The sequence below is a fragment of the Malurus melanocephalus genome, unplaced genomic scaffold, assembly GCF_030028575.1.
Source record: "Malurus melanocephalus ecotype Western Australia unplaced genomic scaffold, MMel_1.1 scaffold_71, whole genome shotgun sequence".
NCBI classification, from domain to species: Eukaryota; Metazoa; Chordata; class Aves; order Passeriformes; family Maluridae; genus Malurus; species Malurus melanocephalus.
In genome coordinates this window covers 1245479-1264109 of record NW_026623303.1, presented here as the reverse complement: position 1 = coordinate 1264109, position 18631 = coordinate 1245479, and the positions used below count along the sequence as shown (strand labels likewise).

Below are 18631 nucleotides of genomic sequence, written 5' to 3'. Positions count from 1 at the left end.
AGTCTGTATGATACACTATCTCATTATATACAATTGACTTGCTCTTTATAATTGCCTGCATTGATTTTTATGTTATATCTGGTTTACTGCAGTTCTTATATTTCCTCCATTTCTCCTTCTGTCAAAAAGAGAGAGGGGAGGTAAAACAAAATTAAGTAYTGAGAAATAGTCAAGATACTGTTAACAATCATTGTTTTGGATAAATAAAAGGCTTCAGACCAGAATTTGCTGAAGCTTAAAAGTATGACTGTAAAAGGACTGGGTAGGAAAAAGTCAAATGCTTTGTAGTTCCTGCAGTGGTTTTGTTACAGTCTATGCAAAATATTGAATTGGCAATGGAGATCCTTGCTGGTCGTGAGTCCACCAGCTACTAAGAATATTTACCTATCTAAACACTGAYTGTTCATCTCTTGATTGACCTAGACCTTCTTACAGAAAACCCTTCCTGGGGTTTCCCCCCTAATTCTTTAGTTTTATCTCACRTTCCTCCTGCTTCCTGTGTATTGCTTCACTTCAGCCAGTATTTGCACCTTCTAGGAAAAGTACAGGCTCATTATGGTCTGTTGCATAGGTGTAAACACACACTATACAGACACCATTTCCTGTATTGAATACAAGTAGTCAAACAGTTCAGAGTTGAGGCTCAGTAGTAGTAAAACATTATTTTAACACTAGACAGGACTTTGTAGATAGGATGGCTTTGCCAAACTGAGTTAACCTTTAGCTTAATTTTCTGTTCTATTTTAATAGCAGATGATAATTAAGAAAAGACAGTTCATTTTTTACTACTTGCCTGAATGCAGCATGCAGTGCTGTACTAGAGAAAAAAAAATTAAAAGCACAGATAGTAAAAATTTACATAGAAATTGTGCACTTGTATAAGAGCTCTGGCTTATTTGTCAACAAAAATATAGAATGTTCCTTATTGCTAATAATTAAATGTCAACAGTATGAACTGGGGCTTCTACATTAATATCTAGGTAATATTCAGATTAAACTTAAGTGCTTCAGCCCACTGTTATACTACTCTGTTGTACTTGAAATTCTTTTGCATTGCCATAACTTTTCATCTTTTTTTGAGCAAAGGAAATCACTAAGAGAGAAAGAGATTAAAAAGTGTTTCATTTGTATTGCATACTTAATGCATCGTCGTGATTTCTTAATCTTAACCACAAGAGATGTTGTGTTAAGGCAGTTTTGGAGCCATGTTTGGGGCTAGACATGATGTTTTAGTAACTGTAGACTGGTGAAGTGAACTTCATCAGCTTTTCCATATTACTTAGATCAGTTGTTGAAGGTTAACAAAGTGACTGAGAGAATCAAAGACATTATTGTACTTACAAATTAAAATAACAGTGTTATTAGTTAGTATGATGGATATTTGAAGCCCAGATATCTCAGCTTGAAAATGCACAGAGAATGGATCCAGCTATTGGTATTCAGGGCACTCTTCCTAAAACTGAAGCAAAGTAGCTGGTAAAACAAGTAGTGACAATATCATATTTTCTTCACCATGTATATAATTACTGTTGGTAGTACTTTGTCAGTTGGATGTGGTCAGTATAGATTCATGTGTGTTAGTTGAAGAATTTCATCAATGTCTGTTGAAACAGTTGCTTTACATGTTACGCTAGAGAAAATGTATCATGAGCATGCTGATTTTAGTGTTTTGTCGTCAGTTTGGTTTTTTTTTTCTTTTTAAATCTCATTGGAAACAGGCATTATTTTAAATGTTAGCGTTTTGGCTAAAGCTTTTTTTCAGAGCTTGAATCAGTCTTTTACTGCTGGCAAATCCTATGTAATAAAACATTTTTCCCTGGTTCTAGAGTATCTTTAAGTGTTTGTCCTCGTTCTTTCTAATTATATGTGTTTTCCTTTTTGCTAACCAGGAGCTGCAGGTAAGTTGCAGCCTGGTGCCCTGGCTTGTTCATCTGTTGTTGTCTGTGATGTGTTTGTACTTTCTAGTCAGATTATAAAATCAATACTGATATAGTTCTAGATTACATATTGAGTTACTTTCCAAGAAGATATTAAAAAGATTTCTACTTCATTTGCCATATATTTTCTTTACAAACATGTAACAAGGTATTTAAAAATTTAATAAAACTAAAGGGCTGATTGAAACTCTGTTCATGACGCATTCAGCACTCGTGTTTTCTCTGTTGCATTTGTATATTAATTTAATTACGTTGAAATTCATACATACCATATGTGTGCAAACTTTTTTATTATAGGGTGAAAGCATGGACAACTTCAACTGGGGCGTTCGCAGGCGCTCTCTTGACAGCATTGACAAAGGAGACACACCATCCCTRCAGGAGTGTCAGTACTCTGGTAGCACACCCAGCTTGAACTTGACCAACCAGGAGGATACTGATGAGTCTTCAGAAGAAGAAGCAGCACTGACTGCAAGTCAGATACTGTCTCGGTCACAGATGGTAAGTTATTTTTCAGTGAGTGAAATCTAAGCACTTAAAATTTCACTAGCACGTTTAATGCATAGGAGTGGCTCACACTTTCAGCCTAAGTGACATAACAAGGAACTAAATGTGGCTAAGCTTCTTTTTCATAACAGCATCAATGAAGGAAAAAGGTTAATTTGCCTCATTGGTGGCAATAACTTATGTAACAGATTTATAATTTAGTACAATATTAATTTTTTAGTGTCTTTGCACTTACTTTATTTGTTTAAATATAAGCACAAAATTGCATGGGTTATATATAAAGTGTGTGTCTTTTATGGATTTCTAGATCAAACCCCCTCCAAATGCTAAATAAGTCTAGAGTGTTAGGTGGTCACATGGGGGGTCTAAGTTGTGTTTAACCACAGAAATTGCTAATTTAATTATGGATTTTGGATTAATTATTAATTTAATTTAATTAATTTCTAATTTAATTATGGATTAATTTAATTATGGATTTTGAGGCCTGTGTACATATAACTGAGGAAAATCAAGAATGCTGGCCACCCAGAAGTCTCTCTGCATTACATAAATGAAATTAAGAAAAAGTTGACTTGGTGGGGRGAGCAGCTTGATGAATATGTTGCTTTTCAGACTGTAACAAAGCTTTTATTAATGTTGTTCCCAACAAAGAGCTCTGCTTTTCAGTGGTTTCAGTCTAGCAAAAAAAAAAGGTTTAAAAGAAGGAAGGAAATAATTTTCCTTAAAGGAAAAGCTTATTTTCAAAGTGAAATGTTGCAGAAATGCATGTGATGCTTGTAGTAGTTTTAGTGTAAAGCTGTGAAATTCATAGTATGTAAATAAATTCAAATAGCTAACAATACTGAAACAGCCTATTCCAAAACTAATGYATTTTTTTACCTGCAGTTTGTTTCCTGTGAAGAATTATGTTTCTTTGTTTTCTGTTGTAGTTAATCACTGATTCTGCCATAGATGAAGCAGTGTCAGATCATGCTGGTTTATCACTTCAGTCTCAAGATTCCACTAGCAGTGTGGGAACAGAAGAGGTGCTTCAAATCAGAACTGAGACCCCAAGTTTGGAGGCTTCTTCTCTAGATAACTCTAGCAACCAGCTGCCTGAGGTGGGGAGAAATGTGGGCTGGTGCATGGCTGATTTGGGCTCCTTCTAGTTTTAGTAGCAACTTCGGCTTTCCTTTYAACTGAATTTTCATCTGTTACACTGATTAGTTGATTTGCTTTTAATATTTCTAACCTGTTGGCATGTTCTTACAAAATGTTTCCTCAGTATGGAGACTACTTGGATGGACTGAAGGAACTTACCACAGGTTAAAAATATTCTTAAAGGGCTGATCATGATCATTTCATGGTGCAGAATGAAACAGGCTTAATATTCAAAATGCTTTTACTTGTTATGGTTGAAATCCTTCTTGAGCGCCATTTTCTTCCAAATACTTTTTTATTTTCCTCCCCTGCCACCCCCCACCCCCCACTTTGTTTTTGCTTTCTTTGGGTTAATGTGATTGGTGCTATATGGGAATAAAACCTCAGGCCAGCTGTGTTAGCAGTTGGTTCCATTAAGTAATCCTTTAGAAAGGACAACAGATGCTAGTGGTGCACTTTTTTGGAAAGGCCCATGTGGACTGATGGACTAATGGCCGCCTGCAAATCTGTGAGTACTTCAGTTTATTGTGTTTTAAAACTCTTGAATAATTTAAAAAGACATCCCTAATTTAAAACAAACTCTCATCTGCTACAATTTTTCTTGAAGTGGCTTGGTTTAGGTGGCCCTTTTATCTCCTCAGTTAAAATTACTTGTGCTCCTGGCATTTGTTCGAATAATGTTACCTAATCCCATCTTTAACAATACATGGAGTTTTATGGAGTATTCCAGAAAATTAAGACATTCCTATGTGTATTTAACCAATGCACTGYTGACACTTAAGAATGAGTCTTCAGCCAGCCTGGTTTAAACAATCTACTGACTAGTTCAAGTTTCTAAAGGATCTAGTTTACCTGTTTGTTACTAGAAAATTTGCTCTTACTAACAGGCGGACCTCAGATGTAGCTAATATTTAATGTAGAAAACTGTAAGAACAAAAGAGTACAATAAAGGGAAAGTGACTGTGCTTTCCTGTGATAAAATCCTCACCTTTTAAAGGTGTAATATTGTCATGTTCATAAAGGGATTTTCTCCACATTTTTTCATGTTCTCCGATTATGGTTATCTATATGCTTTTCTAAAAAAGTGTTTCATTACACTGCTGCTGATAAATTGTCTCAGCTATTGCAGAACACCTGTGCTTAGATTGTCAAATTGTTGTGACTTAATATGCTCATCTACAATGTGCATTTTTGTTCCAATGGAATTTTGTTTCAGGAGGAACATTTAATATGGAAAAATTTTTTCCACACAGGATAGATGTTAAGGGTTCAKAAACAAGAAGCAATATATAAGCTGGAATTTCACAGAATGAAATTCACCACAATAAGACTTCTGTCTTCTACACTGTTGGCTGTAACTAGTCATCTTCAGCTGTAACTAGTTTTTACATTTTCAYGGTTCTTTCCAAGACTACCATTAGAATTCGTTGTTCTTCTGCAGCTCCCTTCATAAAATCACTACACTGCTATAATTGCAGTGAAAATATTCACACAGCAAAGCATCACTCTCATTAAAAAATATTGAAAACATTTTAACTGGGCTGTTTCCCATGCTTCATTCCATGACTAGGCAGCATTCAGAACAAATTGYTGTATATTTAGAAAATACTGCAAGTGCATACAAGTGCATTCCCTAGATCTGATGTGATCSAGGTTTGTTTAGTGCTTGCTAGAATATAGGATTTGGACAAATACATAGGTTTCTTCAAGAACAATTCTAACACTCTTAAGTTATTACATTGCAAGTGTTCACTATCTGACTGGATTTTGGTGCTAAAAAAGTGGGCTGGCTTTATGCCTCTTACCAGAATGAGCTTGAAAATATGCACACTATCAACTCCTTTTGCAATATTTGTGAAGCCAGCAAAACTGATTTTGTTCTGAATACTTGCACTGTACAACTCATAGTGTAGGGCAGTTGTTTTTTCCTGTGCTCCTGTACTYAATGTATAAAACTCTTTCAGCACAAGCATTTAATTGGATGTCAACTGTCAGTTATCAAAATGTTTTTAATATAACTAAGTATTGTATCAAATTTTTTCTAGGATGATATGAGAAAAATTGAAGCCATTATTTATAAACAAGAATATGGTGGTTAGATTAGTTGAGTTCCTTGTTWGTCTCATAGGGATGATACATTTAAATAAATAATTTACTTAAATGTGTTTGGCTGATTCCCAGAAAATGCAAAAAGACATTTCACAGTCCAGTTAAGAATTTACAGTCTATCTAAGAATAATTTTATTCAATAAGTTCTACAAGCTTAGGTATGTGAAAGTTTCTGACTCAAATGATTCTCTRTTTTACTCACTTGCATTATAGATTTGTGAGAAAATGGTTTACAAGAAGTAATTTTCATAAGGTTCTGTGGCATTGTTAATTATGTAATTATATAAATCACCTTCTCAAGATACTTAAGGAACATTCATACTGGTATTGAAGTCCAGCAATTACCAGAAGACAAAATCAGGAGTCATGGTACTATGAAAACTTAAACTTGGCAGTAAATTTATTAACTAATAATTGTATTTTCAGAAAGTGTATTTTTCATATGTATATTACCAGTCACAGTCAGTGCAGCTCTGTATCTTATGTTAACATCTATAACAGAAATGGACCATTGATTCAATCCAAATTATTTTGTTGTGGTTTTGTTAAAGTGTCCRTCATTCCTGTGTGCCTCAGCTGCTTGGTAGACAAAATGAGTGTGCAAAAAAATTTCCAGATTTAACTTTAACAAAAGAGGCATTAGAAGCTAAGTCATAAGCTGTATCAAATAGCAGTGTCACATTGAGGAGTACCATAGCCAAAGTGAGATTTGGTAAGGATCACTTTGAAAGAAAATTATGAGGTTCTGTTTAAAGGTGAATTGTCTTTTCTAATATATGTAGTTATTTAATCAGTCAGAGGATCTGTTTTGACTGATGAAAGCCATGAAGTGATGTGTATGGTTAGAGGCTGTCCAAAGGTTCATTCACCAGTTATGGATATGCCAGTAGAGTATGACCAGYGTACTAAGAATGAAAATACGTGATAATTTGTGCCTTTAGGAAATAGAAAGTATTAGTTTTGTTCCACAGAGAAATCCAAKAAAAAGGTTTCAAATGAATCCATCATAAATTAACTGAAACTTAATTCGTCTGTTTAATATAGTGATGTTAATGAATATAATAATGCTGATGGAAAAAGGGAAAAGGGTTATTCTAATATTACCTACCTTAGTTTAATCATCCTCTCACTSTAATTGCCAGTTAATTGCAATAGTTGAGCCATTTAGAGATTTAGGGTAAAACCCTTAAAGATGCCCATTTTAGCAGTAATGGCAAAATAATAAAAGCAGTGGAATGTCTCTTTTCTACTGTTTATCTATTACACTGTTGCTAAGTAGTTATGCTTTAGAAGCTTGTTAAAATGGAGAGTGGAAAGGATAAGAGMTATTCTGGTACTCGTACTTTAAAAGGAAAGCATGAGGCAGTCATTTTGATTCTTACCTAGAAAAGTAAAATATGAAAGTCTTGGTTTTGTTTGATCTCAATAAGTTTGAGRCTGTTTGTGTATTTTTCTGTCAGTATTCTCTAACAGATTTAATTATGTGTATTTGAGAAATTGAATTTGCTTCTAAATAAGTCACATTCTAGGATATTAATGTTTACCAGARGTTACAAACTTTACAAATACACTGCCTGTCTTTGCTGAAGTCAAACTGTGTGAACAAGCCAAAGAACTGAATAGTTAAATATTTGTAAATTATTTTTTATTACTGTTACTTTACCATAATAAAAACTGTTCAGAATCCGTAAGCCCTGATAGTAATACTTATAAAAGGATGTGTGATTCATTCACAGGAAGGCAGTTCAGCAGTAAGGGATGAACAGGTTAGTACTGCTAGTGAAGACACTGGGTCGTACTTAYTACATGAACAACAAGACTGTCTGGTGTGTCATGAATCTCTGGAGTTGGAAGAGACCCCAGAACTGGTAGAGGCAGCAGCTCCTGAAAGCTATTCTGAATCTGTCTGTGAAGAGGATGTCACTCTCGCTTTGAAAGAGCTAGATGAGAGATGTGAAGAAGAAGAAGCTGACTTCTCTGGTTTGTCTAGGTAAGAATCATACCAGTCATAAGTAACAGAAATTACATGTTACCAGTGCGTTAATCAGATAAAGTAGGGTTTCCTGTGGTGTGGAGGATTTCCATTAATCCCATAACACGAGAATGTAAAATGATGGTTTGCTGATCCATCTGCAATATCTGAAATAATGGTAATTTGCCTGTTATAGCAACTAAACTCAGTACTTTTCTCAGCAATGGTTTCTGGTACAAGGAAAACAGCCATGTAGGAAAATAGGAGARTTTTTTAATGAAAGAAATCTACTTCACCATCATTAGGACAGAAATGTGAAAAATCAACTGCAAACAATATAACAGAGAAAAGCTCTTGAACTGCCTTGAATTGTAGCATCACCCAAAGGCATGAAAAAACAGGGAAAAAATTAACTTTTTTTTCTTTTAATCAAAGCTCCTGTAGAAGTCAGGTCAGTTTGTCTTTAAATTTGCCCAAGGTTTGTTTTCATTATCAAGGTTAATAAGCCTCCTGAATATTTCTAAGACATTTTAAAGTAAAATAACATCTTTTTTTTCATTTTAATATGGAGAGCAAAAATAACTATTGAGAAAAAAAGTTAAAGTTTGTCTTAGCTGGTTAAGTGATGTTTAAAGTGAAACTCTAAATTCCTTGCAGGTAACAAGGAAGGAAAAGAAACAAGAAATTTCAAACATACAAATAAAACACACAAACCAAAACAAATAAAYAAACAAAATTGTTCATACTTAAACTTTGTTCAGAAGTTTAAATTGAGTAATACAGAGACTTGGTATCTAGAGGAACATAGACTTGATGTATATCCTTTCAGAGAGATCTCTTAAGGAGGCTTTTTCAGAAAAGAACACCACAGGAGATGTAAAAGACCAAATAATTTGAGAAGGTTATASTGGGAGAGAGAAAGAAACTGACTCTTGTGATCCCATACATGACCTATGCATTATGCCTGGTGAAAATTCAAGGCTGGTATGAGTTAAGAGCAGTTTATTTCGTTATTTGCAACTGAACAATCTCTTAAGTTTTTATTTTATTTACACTAGGCAAGCAAATGAAAAAAAACATAGTTCTAGTTTAAAGAGTTATAGAGGTGATTAGTTATAGGGTTGGTACAGTAGTTAGTAAATCTGAATATCTTTTTTGAAGCTTTCGCTACAGATGATAATCAAAAAGGGTTTTGTATTAGCTTTTGAGCTTTGTGCTACTGAAATAAATGTATGTAGAACCAGCACCAACAGTTCTTAAGAATCTGAAGAATGTTTAAGTCTTGTTTAAGATGTGCTTAGTGCTGTTGTGAATGAGGCAGTTGTCATAGAGGAAAACTATATGTTTTAAACAATTATTTTAATGAACTATCTCTATACTTTTAATCCTCCTACACATATTTGTGCTGCCTACATACAGTTATACAAGAAGCAATGTCAAAATGTATCTTCCCTTCTAATACAGAAAAATTCAAGTTAACCTTTGTGTTAATGATTAGAAGTAGTAGCATTGATAAATTGATAGTTTGATGTTTTTATTGGATGTTTGGTGCCTAATGGAAGGTATGAMAGCAGAATGCTTTGTGAACAAAAGCCTGTGAAATTGATTGCCCAAACAAATGAAATTGYTTCAATCTATCTCCATTTGCTTATGTTACTTAAGAAAGTTATGAGGTAGTATTACACTGCTAAATGAGCTCTTCCCTTAAGGAAGGCTAGAACTTGTTACAGATATTGGTGGACCATCTGTTCAGATCAATAAAAATTTGAAGAACTGGATGTTAATTCAGTTATTGGGAGCAAGAAAAAAATGCCTGTTTCTTAGTGGTGTACATATATATAATGCTATATATAAGCTCCAGATAGCTCTTTGTCTGTAGTTATGTGTAGAACTGACGTGTTTTAGTAAATTTTGGAGAATATAAGCAATTTTTTTATTGCAATTGCAAAAATTTTTGATTGTCTACTCTTTTCTTGGCTTACAGTTACCATAGTTGAGCCATTATTTATTTTACAAAATGCTATTCTGAATCCARAATTCTTGTTTTTTCCTTCTTATCAAAATGAAGGTGTTTTTTTTCCTAAGAAGTTTGCTGAGGAGCTAATTTTTGTTGGTTTTTATTTGTAGCCAAGATGAAGAAGAACAGGATGGTTTCCCGGAAGTACAAACTTCCCCTCCTCCTTCACCATTTCTTTCTGCCATATTGGCAGCTTTCCAGCCAGTGGCCTATGATGATGAAGAGCAAGCCTGGCGCTGCCACGTCAATCAAATGCTGTCTGATACAGATGGATCTTGTGCTGTCTATACATTTCATGTCTTCTCCAGATTGTTTCAGGTCAGTGAATTGTCAGCGTATGATTGCTCATCTGAAATCCTTTCCTCCTACTTCTAAAACTATTTTTCCCCTCGAAACTGCAAAAGCCACAAGATTATGGTAACAAGAAGCTTTAGAAAGCAAATCAAAAGCAGACCAGAAAAACACATTGCTAAAAGCATGTTATATTGTCATACACTATTTTTCCATGGGATATCTGCTATATTCATTGTCTAGGAGTGAACCTAGCTCAGAAAATAAACAAAAATTGAGAAAAGCTCACAAAAAAACAGTTCAGTGTTTCTTTCAAGCTCTTAGTTCAGATTGTGACCTTTCTTTTATTTTCTTAATGCCACCCAGGTTCTGTGTTGATTACAGAATTAATGTCTTTTGKTTTTTTTGTGGGAGTCATTAGTATGGGATCGCAGCATGACAAACATTAATGAATTTACCTGGTATCTGTCTTGTGAGAAAATGGTTTCTTTCTGCAGAGAAGTAATTGAAACACCAGGAGATCCACTGGAGCTGGATGTTTCAAATATCTCTCATTAACTATATCTACCTCATAGATCTGATATCAAATACAAAATGCCTATGGCTTAATTTTCTGGCTCCCTCCTTCATATATGCAGGGAATGAGTTTTTTACATTTTAAAGTAATGATTCTTTGCAAATTCCAATGGGATAGGAGAAATATAATTAATCCATTTTATGTACAGGCAATGTGCCAAATGAGCTAAGAGCATATTCAGGACAAGACCTTWTGACTCCAGCCCTTTCCTATATCTCTAATATTGATTTTGCCTGCTGTTTCGCATAGCATAATAAATTTCTCGATGAAAGACTCACACTAGCACATGTTTTATCCCATGTGTATGGGCAATAACTTAGATATGAAAAATTCATACTCTGCCTTCCCATGGAATAACTTGTTTGTGCATCTATACCCGTGTTCCATKTTATGTTCCATTTCATTTTAAGAACTAAGTACTCTGCCACAGTGCCATGAAATTCCTGTTACAGATTGTGGATTTTTGTCTTTTTGCTTCATCCAGGCATCAGGGATTTGGTTTCTCTGTATAAAGCTTAGTTGCAGTTGGTTTTCACACATTTACTCATTTCCTGAAAGTGGTAAAGCAAGAGTTCATATTCTCTTGTGTTCATTAAAGAGGGAGCTAGGAAAAAAGATGAAACTTGGCCTAACAGGCAGCCTTCAGTCAGCTGGAAAGTTGGAATACTCTGCACAATAGTAATCCAGTGTTCAAGCATGGGCAAAAAATGTTTCTGAGTTGTTGTTGCTGGGTACAGAGGAGGGTTAAAATGTTGAAATGGTTCTCTGAATGCCTTGTTTGACTGGACATTYTGCCTTCTGGCTCCTTCTTCCTGTATTTAACTTTGCAGTTCTCTGTATAATCTTTATATAGTTTTATTCTACATGTGACTTCCAGGATTTATGAAATAGTATGTGGCAGAGCGCAGCTAAGCTGACAGTCTGCCTAATCAAACATGATAAACTTGGACTGATTTTTGAAGAAGGTAGGAACCTTGCAGTTGGCAGTTTTGGACATAGACTGTGCTACACAGGTTGCATACTGACTCATAAAATTTTGTATACTTTTCTACAACACAAACACTTGAAAATAAATTGAACCATCTGTACTGCATAAAGACAAATAGTCATCCAGCTATATTGAGGATAGAGGCCTAGATATGAAAGGAGTAATTGTCTTTATAGATACTCACTGGTTTTGTTGATTTATTGCATTTTCAGAGCTAATTTGACATAAATATTCAGAGAAAATTGCTATTAGTTTGTAATTTAATGAAAAAAATATATGCTGTCATGATGGAAATTTGCTCTGAAATTCTTACCTGAAAAGCCAGAAGAGTAGTAAAATACAATGTAAGATAAAAATTTTTCTGATTTGACTTCTAGACCATTCAAAGAAAGTTTGTATCTATAACAAATGATTCAGTCAGCTTTCTTGGCGAAAGTCTACAGCGCATTGGAACAAAATTTAAAAGTTCTTTGGAAGTGATGATGTTATGTTCAGAATGTCCAACGGTCTTTGTGGATGCAGAAACGGTAAGAATGTCAAACTTGAAGTATCTGTCTGCTTAAAGATTTCATGTAACATACAAAAGTTTTAAGATGTGAAAAAAAAAAACTCCTTGAAATCAGAAGGGAATTAAAATCTTAAGTGGTCGCTATGTATCATAAACACTAGAAACCACAAGTGAGAAATGCATTTTTTCACAAACTGGGCTCCAGCTGTAACAGTGAACAGTAAGGAAACTCACTGATCCTAAATATCACTTTAATTCCCTTACTATTTACCTTCCATGCTTGTTCATATTTATTCTGTGTTCTCTGCACAGGTAAGAAGACTACTTACTTATCTAGCAGCAAACTTGGCCTTTTTATTTTATATTCTTTTATGCATATATTCAGTGATGCACGAGAACATTTTYGCTACAAATATCCAGTGAGAAGACWTTAAATTGTTTGTTGTCACGCAAGTTGAAATCTTGGTAATAATAAATATTAATGCAAGAAGTGAGCTCTGTGTTTAACAGCAGTCAAAAAAACCCCTGTGCTAGGGAAACATCACTGAGTTAATGTACATATTCCCAGTATATCTACATCCTAAATTTTGGGGGCAGTTTTGGTCCCCTGCTCTCAGAGCAAATGCAGTAGCATCAGAAAAAATGAATGAAAGACTACAAGGATTATGAAATATGTACAGTGGCTTCCATGTAAGACATGAGTATGTAGGCTAGGATTTTTAGCCCTTCAGAAGATAAATCTGTCCATAGATGTGTTATCATGGATAAGTGATAGAAATTATTTTTGTCTTAATTGATGTTAAGGGTGATCAAATTAAGCTAGCAGTGACTTACAAAACATACAAAACCAAGATCCTTCACGTGACACATAATCCGACTCCAAAACACTAACACTTTTTACGGTGTCTGTTCATGTTTTCAAAAAGCCACTAAAGAAATTCATGGAAGAAATAGCCCTGGGCAGATCTTGTGAATATGCAGAACAATAYGTTGACAGCAGCTAAGAAAGCACTCTGGGGCAGCTGGATCACCACGTTTGCCCTTCTTTAAACAACTGCCATTAGACATTGTCAGCTGCAGGGCTGAGGTAGATGGATCTTTGGCCTTGACACCCAGTGTGAGACATTTCTCCAGASTTGTTTTTTGCCTGTGATACTAAGGGTCACATCTGTTCTTAAGCTCTCTCTTAAGAATATGAGGACTAAAAGAGTATGATACAGATAGTGCATTTCAAGGGAACCATCTGTAATATGTTTTTACTTATGCAAGTTTAAAAACAGTAGCAATTTGCACAAAAAAAAWTTATTTGGAATAAGAAGCCACAAGAAGAGTTACACTAGTACCTAACTAGATCAGCATGTGTATTTTAAAGTAAAAAATACATATAAACACAAATATAAAAAGGAATAATAAATGTAGCATACAAATACTTRTGTGTGTATATGCACATACAACATTAGTGTTGTAACATTGACAAATACTGTATAAATAAATCTTGCCTCTCCAAATAACGTAAGTGAAATGAACCTGCTTGTCAGATTACTTCTCACTGATAAAGTACAGAGCTCTTCATGTGTTCAAGGAATGACCAGTGTGAGGGAGGAAATATCACGTTAGAGATGTTYATTACAGGAAGTGTCAGGAAAAGGACTAATAGAAAACCTAAGTGAAAATAAAGCTACAGGGAGAAATAGTGTGGAAAAAAGCTGAGGTGGCAGTCCTTGAGGGAAAAAGAGATTTTGAAACCATGTTAAAAGAGKCAGTCATTAATAGTAGGAAATTCTTCAAATATCCAGTGGTTCCTGCTTTGACAAAGTCCTGTTTCTTACAGACTGCAGAAGCCTTTGCTGGTGATATAGTTTGTGTATCGAGAAGGGCACATAACCCTCAGTGGATACTCTTTAGATTGCTGCAGAAGCAATCCAGCAGCAGTACATTTCCTTCCTTCCACAGGCTRTTCTACTTACACTAGTGGTGTGTGTATCAAATAGTAATCTTCATTGGGAAAGACATAAAAGTCACTTGGAAATTTCTCTTTCACATGTTCACTACGTACTACACTTCTTATTTTGGAATCAAAACTGTTGTTCACTGATTTAAATGGTACAGCCACATATGTTAATTCACATACTCAAAGATGTCACAAATTATATGTGCCCAGATATTTCTAATTTGTTTGTTTTTCCAAGTGTGAACTTGGGATTTTGTGTTATATAATTTAGATATTAGACTGTWTGGATAATAGTCAGATGTTACATGACTACAGAGGTGATTGTTTTTAATCTTCCAGCTGCTGTCTTGTGGCCTGCTAGAAACATTGAAGTTCAGTGTTCTAGAGCTTCAAGAACACTTGGATACCTATAATGTCAAAAGAGAGGCAGCAGAACAGGTGAGTCTCTTACATTTCAAAACAAAAATAGTAGAACCTATTCATCAAGAAAATGTTGTAGGTCTTYATCTGTCATCACAGGTATCCAAAAGGAAACTGTGGGAAAACAAGTCTGAAATAAAATCCTGTTTCCTTTTCTTACTATTCTGTGTGTACAATGTGAACCTGAGAGGTTTTTTCACGTATAATTCATTTTTGGCACATATTTCTGAAATTGGTTTTGAATGTATAACATTGCACAAATCCACTAACAGTGGGAAAAGCGCATTTCTAATTTAAAAGTTCTCTTTTGAAAATATTCAAATATTTTTACCATGAAAATCAATAAACAGTGGTATTTTTTCTTTATGAATGTTCTGGTTTATTTTATTAGACTAGACATTCACCTCCAGATTAAGACATTTACAGATAATTATCTGCATGGGAATTAAGTGCATTAACACCCATAGGATTCAAGGATCAGGTCAATACAATAAAAGGAATCAAGAAAGCAATACTTTTGTCCTAATATAAAGACTGACTTATTTAGTTGAACAACTCTTTAGACTTTTTTAGTGCCTGAATTTCCACCGATAGTAACGGGGACTTATACACCTGTCATGCATATGCACGTAAWTTTAGGGCTCCTCTTACAGCTGGATCTCATTGAGGGTGATGTTTATGTGTTGTTTAGAATAATGCAGTTTAGTTTTCAAAATATATGTTACTGGTTATATCCTTTTTCCAAATAAATGCAAATTAAYAGAAAATTTCTGTAGCAACGGTCTGTTTTTAGTTTTGTTAACCTGTGTGTGAAGTTCAGAAAGTAAGACACTAACTTCAGAAAACTGAAGCAGGTAAGATTTGTATTTCAAGAGCCAAAAGAAAACATGGATCTACAATCAGGTTTGCCAATAGAGGAAAATAGAGAATATTGTTGTAGAGGGATGATTCCTAGAAAAATTAAATATGCTGAATTTTACTCAGCAGCCTGAGAGGCTGTGACAATGGCTGTATAGGCAAGTTTGAGTGATGCAAAACAGCCAGAATTCAAGCTTTGATGCCTTGGCAGAGCTGTATTTTGCAGCACAAGTGGCTCCATGTTTCTTGATCGTGCTGAGTTTGTGAGGAATTACAGCCTCTGCCTTGCAAATGAAAAATGTAGACTAGATATGCACTTGTTTGTGGAAAGGACCTCAAAAGAAATGCATTTTCCTCAAAACCAATGCTAAAGTATGCCACACACTATTAATGTAGATAAACAGTTTGTAGGATCCAGGCCAGCATTTCTGCTAARGAGTTGCTGTATGTTTTTTCTCTGCTCTGTGGTAATAACAGTTTATTTGATGTAATATGATGAGCTGCATTTTGCCATGTAGGCTTAATCAGAAACAAAGTGCTCCTCTAATGACTTAAGATTATTTTATTCGATGTAATATTTAACGTCTGGCCATCTCCAATGCATAATGCTGTCAGCACTTCTATGAGAGCATAATGTTTTTCATTCCTCATTTTAGAGAGCAACACTGAGGCACAGAGGGTGTGATTTGCCCCAAGGTCAGATGGGAAGATTTGATACAGGGTGAAAAGGGACTCCTATATGTGTAATTACAATGATGACTATCCAAACATGGAGGAATTTACATGCACTCCTTATTTAGCCTAGTTTATCACAGCAATAACCAATGGTATTGTTTTGTTGATTTCTCAAAGTGTAACAAGTTAAAATTGCATCCCTTTCAGATGGCCACGAATGCACTAAATGTATTTTTAGCTAATCTTGCACTGCCATGTTTCATATTTACATAAATCCATGCTGGMTATTAAGAACTTCTTTGTATTTTATTTGCCAGGTAAATAAATAYCGGTATCAGATTGATAGTCTCTGTCATTATATCATAGTGAAGGAGTGTTGTTTATTTCTGTCAAAAGGGAGTTCAGGAACATGTTTCTGTGGTCAGCCTGTCTTCTGCCACAGATTTGTGAGTGACTGGAGCAGGAGGAAGGTTCACAGGGTTAAAGGAATTGTTCTGAAACAACTGAGAGCATTTTGTCAGGGTTTTATTTTTATTTAATCATTTWTAAATAAAAAGAAGCAGTACTGCGGAAAGAAAATCTTCAGCTTTGATCAGTCATCTCTGACTCTTGATAGTACATCATTTAGACAATTTAGTGCATTATTTAAGTGGTTATTGAGCATGTTAATTTAGAAGTAGTCACTAATTATCTCAGATAATTTACTTTCCTAAAACTTTATCAGAAGTAATTCTTTAGCTGTTGTTCCTCTTTTTCTTTAATGTATTATATATTAAATGTAAACAAAGACTCTTCCAAAGCTACTTGTTAGATATGTTTTCTTATTTTTTTATTCTGTGCTCTTAAACAAAGCATAGGAAATGATTGAACAAGACTTCCTCAAGTAAAATACGAGTTTCTGCAGTTACACACAGTTGTGCTATGTGTCCTATTAAATCTGAAAGTATTAAGGCAAAATGTTTAATGAACTTAATGCAGATCCTTGCATTTTCATGGAAACATGCAGAAAAATGATCAAATTAAGTGGTTGGGCTATTGTATAATAAAGTAAATAAAAATTAAAATATATTTAATTAAATGTAATTTCATGTTACTCTGGTGTCCTCTAGAATCAACCACTGGAAAAATCTGTATGTTAACTTCTTTAATGAAAACGTTTTTTAAACTTTATCCTAATAGATGGTGTTTGTCACTCTCAGTRTACAGGCATTCACATGAATCACACTGAAAAAGTAAGAGGATAGGGCTGCAGTTGTTTGAAACTCTTAGCTATGCACCAAGATAAAACAGAAAGGTACCCACAGTATAGGGTGATTAGCATGTCTGTTTAGGGTTTAGTCTGGCAAACTAATCTGTGCTATGGCCAAGACCAACCTCAGACTTCCTTGTGTTATGCTTTCATCAACACTTTGTAGGAGATACGTAGAGAAAACATGAATTGATACAAAGCAAACACAAAAAAAAGGTTATTCTGGCATACAACCTACTATTATTCCCAAAGAAAAAAATAGATATACCATACTGAAGATATATGCTGTAAAAATTCTCAGCAAAATAATACTGTCACCTTTTTGGAGCTATTGTTCTGTCTTCCTGCGAGGGGACTGCCTGGGCTTCATGTGTGTATTAGGGACAAAGACACTCAATCASATAAATATAATAGAAAATACAAGCCTATACATACAACATTCTAGGCATAATTCCCTTTATTCAGACTGGTTCTAAGATTTAAAAGAAGGTCTTAAAAGGGTGGTGTGTGAAAATAAATACTAGCTTCCAAATTGCTGATGCTGTCTGTTGCAGGGCAAACCTATTCCATCGTTCCCGATGGATGCTGTCTGATAAAAAGAAAAATGAGATTTGCTGTGGATGTTGGTATCCATGTCACTAATTGAAACTGACACTGCAATGTTCAGAGAATTCCATTTCTCCTCTTGATGAGCACACAGGCCTAGCTAATTCACTAAGTAACCTTTATTGAATTGAGCAAATGGGAAATCACATTTTTCTTTTTCTTGCATCAGACAAAGGTTAGAGAAAGGTCACCAAGATTTCCTCTGAGATTCAAGATACCAAACATAYAGTATGCTAAATTAGTCTTCCTTGGATATATAGAGCCTATTCTTCATTTCAGAAGATACCCTGCACTTCATCTCAACATGGTGCATTCCCATTTCAGTAATATCCATGYTTGCAGTTGTTTGCAGCATACAGAAAAATATGCTGAGACATGTGTCAATGAGGTGATCAGGCTGTATTGTCCAACAAGAACATATTTGATTCTGTAAATGCTTTATAGTAACACTGATATTCATGTGAGTGCCAGTACACATGGAGGTAATTKTTTAAGGAGCACAGTCTTCATTTTGCTCTGTTTCAGAAGATGTTTAATCTTGTTTATATTTATTTTGCAGTGGCTAGAGGATTGTAAAAGAACATTTGGTACTGATGATGGTATTCACGGGACTAACACAGATGCCCAGGTAGGTGTAGGTCATTTGTGAGTCTCAGGATATGAGATTGAAAAAAACCTTCATTGCACAAAAATTCTAATATTTGTARAGAGATTAAAAATTTATGAAAAACTTTTCATTTCAGTTGTCATCCTATCTTTTGGAAACTCAGTGTCTCATGAAGTGGTAATAAAAATGGGTCTTCCTAATAAAAGCTGGCAATCTGTC

General features: G+C 34.7%; 1 protein-coding gene across 6 annotated transcripts in view; it reads left to right on the top strand.

Moving 5' to 3' along the window:
* FRYL (FRY like transcription coactivator) overlaps positions 1-18631 on the top strand; it is a 161755-nt gene that overhangs the window by 134912 nt on the left and 8212 nt on the right. For all 6 annotated transcript variants that reach the window (XM_057366777.1, XM_057366776.1, XM_057366774.1 and 3 more), the window contains 7 exons: positions 2235-2438; positions 3374-3544; positions 7430-7683; positions 9793-10000; positions 11916-12065; positions 14337-14435; positions 18365-18433. In XM_057366777.1, the coding sequence (XP_057222760.1) occupies positions 2235-2438; positions 3374-3544; positions 7430-7683; positions 9793-10000; positions 11916-12065; positions 14337-14435; positions 18365-18433 (1155 nt within the window). The remainder of the gene's footprint in view (positions 1-2234; positions 2439-3373; positions 3545-7429; positions 7684-9792; positions 10001-11915; positions 12066-14336; positions 14436-18364; positions 18434-18631) is intronic.